This window comes from Talpa occidentalis, unplaced genomic scaffold (assembly GCF_014898055.3).
Source record: "Talpa occidentalis isolate TD23 unplaced genomic scaffold, MPIMG_talOcc4v2.1 talOcc4.2, whole genome shotgun sequence".
NCBI classification, from domain to species: domain Eukaryota; kingdom Metazoa; phylum Chordata; class Mammalia; order Eulipotyphla; family Talpidae; genus Talpa; species Talpa occidentalis.
In genome coordinates, this window is record NW_023602073.1 from 35,647,327 (window position 1) to 35,656,905 (window position 9,579).

At 53.4% G+C, this 9,579-nt stretch overlaps 1 protein-coding gene and 1 long non-coding RNA gene across 4 annotated transcripts in view; one reads left to right on the top strand and one right to left on the bottom strand.

The window, feature by feature from the left end:
- The first annotated feature begins 142 nt into the window (after nucleotides 1-142).
- LOC119252034 (class I histocompatibility antigen, Gogo-B*0201 alpha chain-like) overlaps nucleotides 143-9,579 on the top strand; it is a 44,454-nt gene continuing 35,017 nt past the window's right edge. Inside the window, exons 1-7 of one of the 3 annotated variants that reach the window (XM_054698529.1) lie at nucleotides 143-268; nucleotides 573-851; nucleotides 1,050-1,325; nucleotides 1,926-2,201; nucleotides 2,322-2,441; nucleotides 2,720-2,752; nucleotides 3,027-3,667. In XM_054698529.1, coding sequence (XP_054554504.1) covers nucleotides 205-268; nucleotides 573-851; nucleotides 1,050-1,325; nucleotides 1,926-2,201; nucleotides 2,322-2,441; nucleotides 2,720-2,752; nucleotides 3,027-3,091 — 1,113 coding nt within the window. In that variant the 5' untranslated portion in view covers nucleotides 143-204 and the 3' untranslated portion in view covers nucleotides 3,092-3,667. Of the gene's footprint in view, nucleotides 269-572; nucleotides 852-1,049; nucleotides 1,326-1,925; nucleotides 2,202-2,321; nucleotides 2,442-2,719; nucleotides 2,753-2,882; nucleotides 2,943-3,026; nucleotides 3,668-9,579 lie in introns of those variants that run through there. The other 2 variants (XM_037519269.2, XM_054698530.1) reach the window with 2 other exon arrangements.
- Nucleotides 2,967-6,448, bottom strand: LOC119252036 (uncharacterized). The gene is made up of 4 exons (XR_005126702.2): nucleotides 6,238-6,448; nucleotides 4,546-4,621; nucleotides 3,739-3,912; nucleotides 2,967-3,316 (listed from the first exon to the last, which is right to left on the bottom strand). It is a non-coding gene; the product is annotated as an uncharacterized LOC119252036 (long non-coding RNA).

Consider the following 9,579-nt stretch of genomic DNA (forward strand, 5'->3'; position numbering starts at 1 on the left):
CTCCCCTCGGTTTCACTTCTGGGCTCACAGCCTGGGCGGGTCCTCCTGCCTGGATACTGGTGACTCACCCCAGGGCTCACTCCCCATTGCCTGCAGGTCTCCAGAGAAGGTTTCCAATCAGCACCTGGGCGGCCCCGTTCCAAAGTCCTCACCCGCCCGCCGGGACTCCGTCTCCCCAGCCCGGGTGGAGGCGCGTCCTGGGGGATGGGGGGCGCAGCCCTCCTGCTCCTGCTCGCGGTGGCCGCGGCCCCGAGGGAGACCCGGGCGGGTGAGTGCGGGTCGGGAGGGGACAGGGCGCTCCCAGAGGCGGGAGCGAGGGCGCGGGCGGGCGTGGGAAAGGCGCGACCTCGCCGCCGCCCTAGGTGTCCCCCCACCTCGGCCCCGCCCCGTCCTGGCCCCTTTCCGTCCCCCGAGACCCCAGCCTCCTCTGGCCCCCCGAGTCCCGGCCATTTCGTCCCGCAGCCGCTTTTCACTCTCACTCGTCTTTCACCCACTTTCTGTCTCGTGGGCGCCCCCTGGGACTCGAGCCCCCGAAGGAGAAGAATAGCCCGGGTCTCCCCTCCCGCCCCCAGGCCCCCACTCCCTGAGGTTTTTCCACACCGCGATGTCCCGGCCCGGCCTCGGGGAGCCCCGCTTCATCTCCGTGGGCTACGTGGACGACACGCAGGTCGACCACTTCGACAGCGACTCTCCTGGCGGGAGCTTGGAGCCGCGGGCGCCCTGGGCGGGGCAGGTGGGGCAGGAGGAGCAGGAGGAGTGGGACAGGAGGACGCAGATGCTAAGGGACATGACACAGTGGTACCGAGAGCAGCTGGACTCCCTGCGCGGCCTCTACAACCAGAGCGAGACCGGTGAGCTGGCGCGGGTCCGGGCCGGGTCAGCACCCCCATCCCAAAGAACGGGGGGTCGCTCAGGGTCTCCCCCTCCAGGCTTCTCTGCAACCTGCCCGGGAACAGCCCGTGGGACTTTCACCCTGTTTCATTCTGTTTAGTTTATTCCTGGCGGGAGGGGGGGGGCGGGGTGACTGCGGGGTGACGGGGCGGGGACAGGGTCTCACACCTTCCAGGGTATGTATGGCTGCGACATGGGGCCCGACGGGCGCCTCCTCCGCGGGTACAGTCAGTTCGCCTACGACGGCACCGATTTCATCGCCCTGAACGGGGACCTGCGCTCCTGGACCGCGGTGGACACGGCCGCTCAGATCACCCGGAGCAAGTGGGAGGCCCAGGGTGAGGCAGAGAGATTCAAGAACGATTTGGAGAACAAGGACTTGAGGTGGCTGCTCAGATTCCTGGAGTCCGGGAAGGAGACTCTGCAGCGCACGGGTAAGAGGGGCCTGGAGGCCTCCCTGTCCCCCCCTGCCTGGAGTCACTGCGGGAAACGAGTCCTCTCCCTAGTCCCGAGAGGGGGACTCCCCTGGGCTTCATGTTCTGCACTGGAGAGACTCCCAGAGACTCCGGCTTCTCCTGAAGGACAGGGAAGGGATCCGTCTCTCCTGAGAAAGACAGACAGTCCCTGACATCACACGTCACCGGGTCCTTTTGACCAGGGGCCTGTTTGAGAACCACGAGTTTCTCTCTCAGTCTTGTTTCTGGTCTGAGAACATTTTCAGTTATGTGATTCCTGCTTTTCTGTGTCATTCACCTCTCCCCTCCCCCCTCGTGGGAAATAAAGTCTGTGTTCCACTCCTTAGAGACCTGCATCATCCTAGCCTGGGCTTTTATCCTGGTTCTAGAACTTTTTAAGGAATAAGGGAATCTCATAGATTCCACCCCCCACCCCACCCCCCACTACCCTGCTTTCTACATTTTATGTTTCTTCCTTCCAAACCAGTTGTCCTGTCCATTCCGAGGATGGTCACATGAGGATACTTCAGTGTCCATGGAGGAAACTCAAAATGTGAATTTTCTGATTTACCCCCTCAGATCCCCCAAAGACACACGTGACCCACCACCCCACCTCTGAGCATGATGTCACCCTGAAGTGCTGGGCCCTGGGCTTCTACCCTGCGGACATCACCCTGACCTGGCAGCAAGATGGGGAAGACATGACCCATGACACAGAACTGGTGGAGACCAGGCCTGGGGGGGATGGAACCTTCCAGAAGTGGGCGGCTGTGGTTGTGCCTTCTGGAGAGGAGCAGAGATACACGTGCCATGTGCAGCATGAGGGGCTGCTGGAGCCCCGAGTCCTGAGATGGGGTAAGGAGGAGGATGTGGGCACTGAGGCTGTTCTCAGGGCCATCAGGAGCCCTTCTGGAGCCCTTCAGAGGGTCAGGATAAGCCCTGGAGCTCAGGGTCTCACTCTCCCTTCCCTTCCAGTGCCCCCTTCTCAGTCCTCCTCCCCCACTGCGGGCATCATTGCTGGCCTGGTTCTCCTTGGAGCTGTGCTCACTGGAGCTGCCGTGGATGCAGCTGTGATGTGGAGGAAGAAGCGCTCAGGTAGGGAAGGGAGTGGGGGATCTTGTCCACTGGGGGCCTTTCATGTCCCAGGGAGAACTTGCCCTGGCTGGTTAATGGGAAGTACCATCCACACACACGTGTGTTGCCCAGAGGGCATTTGGTCCAGACCCCCCTCACCTCCTTTCTTCATTTTTCCCAGTCCTGTCCTGGGTCTTTACTCACAGTTCTGGAAACTTCCCTGTGGTGCAGGATTAGAAGATTCCTTTAGGCTTCTGACCTGACTCCTCCCTGGTCTCACATGATGTCTCTTCCCACAGGTGGAAACGGAGGAAGCTACACTCAGGCTGCAGGTAAGTGTGGATCAGGGGTTGGATCCCTGAGCCCCTGGGGACAGTATAGGTGGATTCAATGGGAGAGTCACCCCCATCATTCCCTCCTGTTATCTCCTCTCTGACCAGGTTCTGTTTTGTTCTCCCCCAGGAGAACAGTACCCAGGACTCTGATGTGTGTCCCTGCCCCTAAAGTGTCCTTCAAAATAAATCTGATTGAATACAATTATTCCTATTGTTTTCAGATTCCATTTAATTTTGCTGTTTGCTTTTATTTTTTTCACCCTATCTCCAGAGTGGTGTCTGCAGGGTCACGGCACAGAGGGGCTGTCAGCAGCCTGGAGGTGTGAGCAGGCCTGACTGACACGCCTACAGGGAGTGGGGCCCTGGACCCCCAGAATCAGTCCCCAGGGCTGGTCCTCGAGGGCAGCACAGGCCTTGCTCTGCCCTCCTCTTGGCGCCTAGTATTGGTGGAGTTGAGGATGATGTTCTGGCTCAGGAAATGGGGGCCTTCTCCAAACATCTGTCTTCTCTTCATCTCTCTCCTTCATCAGCCCGAGTATGTGTGTTTGAGTCACACCAGCCCTGCACGGACAGGAAAAGGCCCAAAACGAGTAATTTACTGGTCAGTTATAGAGTCAACCCCTCTGCAGTTCTACCAGGAGAAAACAGAGACTCTCCCAGCCCCCAGCCAGAGCCCGTGTCACCCACACAGACCTTCTCCCGGCAGTGTCCCCGATGCTGCCCATCCTGGCCCACACTTCCTGGTGCCCCCACCACTCCTTTTGGGCCCCATCCCCTAGTCCCCATTTTCATCCTCTGCTCCATTTCCAGGAGCCTCCCCATCTTCCAAGTCATGCCCTGGGAACTCTCCTCTGTCCGTCCCTCATTCAAGGTGGTGAACTTTAAAATATATATATTTATTTATTTTCTTACATAGTGGGTCATCTTTCTATAGTTATTGTTACCCTTAGGTGTGGTGCTCAACCAATAATCCACCCACTTACCACCTCCAGCTCTTCTCCAGTTGGATCATTTCTGCTGCCCCTTGCTGCAGGACATGGCTCGATGGTCAGCTCACGGGCCTTGTCTTTTTCTAGAAAACTTGTCCTTTACCTGGGTGAGGTCCTGGGCTCTTGGGGAAATTGAAGTTTGATTGCCAGGAGGAGGTGCTTTCACCCCTGGAAGCAGAAACAAATTACAGAGACTCTAGAGTCAAAGGCTCCATTCCAAGACTCAAGGAATATTTGGAGGATCTGCCCATAATCTGGGAATCAGCTGTTAAAATCTGGAAACCTGGTTCTATTCTTAGTCCATAGGACTACTAGGAAGAAAATTTGGGGACTTCTGACCTGACACTGGACTTGGGCGCCCCCTTGTGTGCAGATCCCTGTCCTGCCGCTGGGGGCCCAGGGAGCCTGGGGAGGGCCTGGCTGAGCAGGAGAAAGGGCGGCTCTGGGCGCCTGTGCTCAGCCCTGTGGCCACACGGGGGCGCTGCCGCGCTGCTCCGGATTCTGGTGGAGCCGCCAGGACGGGGCGGGGGCTGAGGTGGGCAGAGTTGGGGGTGCTGGAGGGCGGCGTCCTGGGGTGAGATGCTCTGTGAGGAGTCAGAGCAGCAGGGCTCAGAGGAGAGGAGACTCCGGAGCCTGCCCTGGGTGTGAGGTTTCCAATTCCCCCCTCCCCCCCAGAATCCCTACTCCAGTCCCAGGATAACGATATCTGGGAAAACGAAAGTAGAAAAACTTTTCCTTCTCCAACCTATTAAATATCGAGGTATTTAAAAAATAGCATTTAAAGAATACTGTTAGACTTACAGAAAACTTGCATAGGTAGTACAGGTTTTGTTTATCCCACACAGGTCTTGTTTATCCCATTTTCAGTGTTAACATCCTACATGAGTAAAATTTTTATTTTTACAACTAATACAGCAATGTTGACATAATTACAAAACGCCATGCTGAAAGCAAAAGCTAATGTGCATTTTATGCTCCATAATCCCATCCAGTTTGCCTAGAAGGCAGTTTCTCAGGCTTTCCTTGTTTTTATAACATTGACATTGGTGAGGAGTGATACTCTGGAGAGGTGTTGGGGTCACAGATGGGGGTTCTTGGGTCACCTCTGAGAAAAGTTTCTCCAGAGTCCCCCTTTAAGTGGCTTGCATGTGTGTGTGTGTGTGTGTGTGTGTGTGCGCGCACACACACACACACACACACACACACACACAGAAAGAAGATGCTCATGCAGACACAAGCAGGCAGGAAGAGCTGCACCTGGAGAGGGCGGGTGTGTTAGCAGAAGCCTGCAGGTCCCAGGCGGCTGCCTAGGGAGCCGAGCTGAGTCTTCCCACAGTGCACTGGTTTAGTGTTCTAGTTGAGAGGGCTTCATTCCTTTGTGTAATTGTTATTTATCTTCAATCACTTCTATGGTGTGACTAGGCTGATTTGTCAGGAGCAGTGATTCTCTGCAATGGCCCCATCCCCATATCCCAGCTCTGGTCTGAGCCTCCTTATACTTCCTATAGTGTCTGATACTTGCCATAGCAGTTGGCCCAAAGCGTTTTTTCATTTCTATAGTGGGTTTAATGATGATGTTAAGCACTTCTGTCCCCTCCTCCAGTTTCTGGTCATGTGACTCCTCCATCCTGAATTTTCTACTCTTAGCCTCCATCAGAGTCCTGCTCAGGAATATTGTCCCTTAATTTAGGTTTTTTTTTTTTTCTTTTTTGGTGAGACTGTTGGTTTGAGGAAGTAGACCACAGGGATGCAGCGTCATTCTCCACTCAACACAAAAAGGGCACATCATTTCCACCTGACTCATCACTGATGGTGTTAACCTTCAACACCAGGCTAAGGCAGTTTCCCAGCTTTCTTCCTGTGAAACTTCTCTTTTTTCCATTTCTTTAGATATTGCAGTCTTTGGAGGGTCTCAGTGTGGCCCTCAAACATACGTGTCATTTCCAATGGCAATTTTTTTGCACATTACCTAATTATTAGATTCTGGCTCACAGAAGACCCTGTGGGATGAGAAGTCACATCTACTTCTTTGGTGTGGTAATTGGTATTGTTTACGATTTGATAACAGCAATGCAGCTACATTTTTGGGAATTATTTTCTAGAATTTAGATTTGTATCATTTTCTGCTGTATCTTAAGGAACTGGAGGGAACATGTCAGAGGAAGGCGGTGGTGTCCATGCAGGCCCTTCCCTCACAGCCTGGCCCAAGGAGAGTCCCCGAGTGTCTCCTCAGGGGCCTCTGCTGCCTCCTTTGTCACATCTTCCCTCCTGGGGATGAATATGGGGAGTGAGCCCCCAAGCATGTGTGCATGTGTGCAGAGCCCCCGAGCATGTGTGCAGGGGGTTCCCAGGACCCTTTTTGGTGGAAAGGACTTGATGAATAGCTAGAAGAGCACCAGAGCAGTATCTGCTCCTCTGCTGTGAGTCCAAGGGCTAAGCTCCAGGGACAGCTGTGGGGTCTCTCTCAGACGGGGCTGGTTCTAAGTGACTCACCTGGTGGCTTCCTTTGCCCAGCCTGGGCCTGCCTTAGGCCTTGTCCCTCGCTCAAGATGTTCACCTATTCTTGGATCTACGAGCAAGAAAGGCCCCTGTAGGGAAAGTGATTATCAGGATTTTGTGCCCTCCAACCACTAGGATTGATGATGGACCCTGCGGTCCTGAATTGCATGCCTGATGGAAGCCCCAGGAGTGGGGGGTGGGCACACATAGGTACACCTGGGCTGAGACTGGCTTATAAGGGTCGTGTCACGGGACACCAGCAGAACAGCAAAGGAGAAAAGAATAGAAAGGAAATGAGAAGAGTAGAAGCACAAGAGCAGAAGAAAGAAAGAGAAGCAGAAGAGAGAGAACGAGGCCACGACAGAACGCCGGAAAGTCCAGGAAAAGTGAAGATTCACCAGGGGCTGGGAGGCCTGCCAGCTCCCTGCCCCCCACCACACCTGCCTGCCGTGTACCTGGTAAATCCCAATAAAAGCCTGAGAAAGTGACCAAGGGCTCCAGGACCCTCCTTTACCCATCTGCACAGGGTCTTAGAGATCCTGCTCTGTGCCTTCCTGCCGCTGCAGCCCCTTTCCCTGCACAACATGCGCACACGCCCGTTTTCACTTGGGAGTTCGGGGGCCCATAGACCCTCTCAGCACCCAGGCTGCTTCTGTGAGGACGTCCTGCACCATCAGGATCTGGGCTGTGGCTGGAAATGGGAGATGATTAGGACCTGGAGCACCTGCCGGGGCTCCTACTGGCAGATCTGGGGACATGTGGAGAACACAGACCTCCCACACTGACTGTGCCATCCTCCCTGTCCCTGCACCCTGACTCTGGGCCACCTCCCCACATCCTTACCCACTTCTAACCAGACACGCCCCTTATTTACTGTCACAGTCTCCAGTGTCCCCTTCCCACCAGGACACACGCTCCACAGACCAGCAAGTTGGGCTGTATTTAGTTCATTGAGGTTTCCTAGGTGCAAAAACAGCCTGTCACACATCTGATGCAACAATTAATTTATGAATGATCAGGGATCAGGGTAAAGCACCTCCCCATTGCAGAGACAGTGTCTCTACTAAGGTAGCCTCAGACCACATTCTACACACACCTCCACTCTTAGAGACGTCAGTGTCCCCTCTATTTTATCACAGATGCTGCTCCTTCCCCCCCACCCCCATCTTTTTCTCCCACCCCCAAACCTGCACACCACAGCACACAAGAATAGTTCTCCCTTTAGAAAAGAAGATCCTGGGCCTCCCTGGTGGCACAGGGGTTAAAGACACAGCACTATCAAGCTATCGACAGCCACTGTCTCTCCCGCTGCTCCCCTCAGCAGTGTATGTCAGTCAGTCTGCCTGTTCTGTTCCCCACTCTGTCTCTGGTGAATCCTCTCACCGCTCCCCCCACTTCTGGCCTACACCCCAGTTCTTGTATGCATAAATAAATAAATCTTTAAAAAAAAACCTATATAAAAAAAAGATCCTAGGTTTATGGGTCTTATTGTTAACCAGCAGTGAACATAGCTTACATCTGGGATATCAGACCTGAGGGTGGGGAGAGGGGGCAGCTGCAGAGAAGACAGAAACCCAAAAGGGACTCATCTAAGAAGAGGAATTATCTGATCCTCCCCTCTACTAATACCCAAATTGGGTCCTTTTAAATGGTGGGGAAAAAGATGGAAATCTTTTCAAAAAGTGTCCCAAAACGGAGCCTCCCTGGTGGCACAGGGGTCAAAGACAGAACTATCAAGCTATTGCCAGTCACTGCAGCACAAGTTCAATCCCCAGCCGGCCAGGGAGCAAACCACATGGCGCAGCAGAGCTCTCCTGTCTTGCCCACTCCCCTCAGCGTGTATTTCAGTAGATCCTCCTGTTCTGCTCCCCACTCTTTCTGGTGAATCCTCTCACCCCTCCCCCACACACACACCACTGGCTTATACCCCAGTAATTGTATTCATAAATAATTAAATCTTAAAAAAAAAAAAAAGTACCAAAACTATTTGAGTGGGGACATTAATTTCTAACACCAGATACTCCTGTGAGCAGGGGCCACCCTGCGCCATATGGGGACAATGACAGATACTCCTGCTGCTGTCAGAGACAGGGATGCCCAGAGGACATAAGGCCTGGTCTGTAAACATGGAAAAGAACAGACATAAAGCAATAAAACGCAGGAAGTAAAATCATAAACACAGAGTATGAGGACTAGGGAATGAACTCTGACCCAAGCCTAGGCTGACTAAGCCTCATGCAACCTCCACCCACATTTCTGGAGACAGGACAGGCCCAGGTGATGTCAGAGTCCCTGTGATCACAGGCCCTACTGGGACAGGTGCTCCTGAAGGACAAGGACAAAGGAGCAGAGAGACGACCCCTGAGGAGTGACCACATCGAAGCCCATGATGCACTGAGCACCGACTGGACACAGGCCCCGTCCCCCTCGGCTCCTCACAGCCTCTCCCGCCCCCACCTGCACAGACTCAGCACAGCAAACCTGCAGCTGTGGCTGGTCCTCAGGACTCTTTATTTCCTCTCAAATCTTTCTAATTAGCCCATCAACCCCATGTGATAAGGTAAAAAAATAATTTCATATGTGGATGGTTATTCTCAGCAGGGAAGTAGACATTGTTCTCAGGAAAACACAAAGTACAGGCAGAGGTAGAGTCAGCCCCTCTGCTGGAGCAGGAAAGTCACCAGGGAAAGACACAGGTCAGTGTGGGGAGGGTCATGGTGGGCGGGGCTGGGCCAGTCTCCGCACCTCCTCATGTTATGCTGATATGAGCACAGACACATGTAGATGCCCTTTGCAGCCAGAGATCCCAGAAGATCTGGTTTATATACATATATATACATATACTTTATATATATATATATATATATAAAGTAATGTTGGTTTACATCATTGTTGGAAGTGTTAGATGAGCCCCTTCAGGTGTTTTTAATACACCACACCCACCACCCAATCCCCCATAATCCACCACTGTGCTCCTCCACACTTTGTTCTTGCTCTTCCCACTTCCCCTCTGGTAGCTGCAGTTCTAGTCAGATTTCAAGGGTTAGTTTTGTAGTTTGACTTTATCTGAGCTTTTGTTTGGTTTCTCTATATTCCGCATAGAAGTGACACAAGTAATATTTGTCTTTCTCCCTCAGACTTAGTTTGCTTAGCATAATCCCTTCCAGCTCCATGTTTGGCCTGAAGAAAATACACTGCTGAGGGGAGCAGCGGGCAAGACAGGAGAAGTCTGCTGTGCCATGTGGGTTGCTCCATTGCCGGCCAGAGATCAAATTTGTGCTGCAGAGGCTGTGGATTGCTTCATAGTGCGGTGCTTAACACCTTGTGCCACCATGG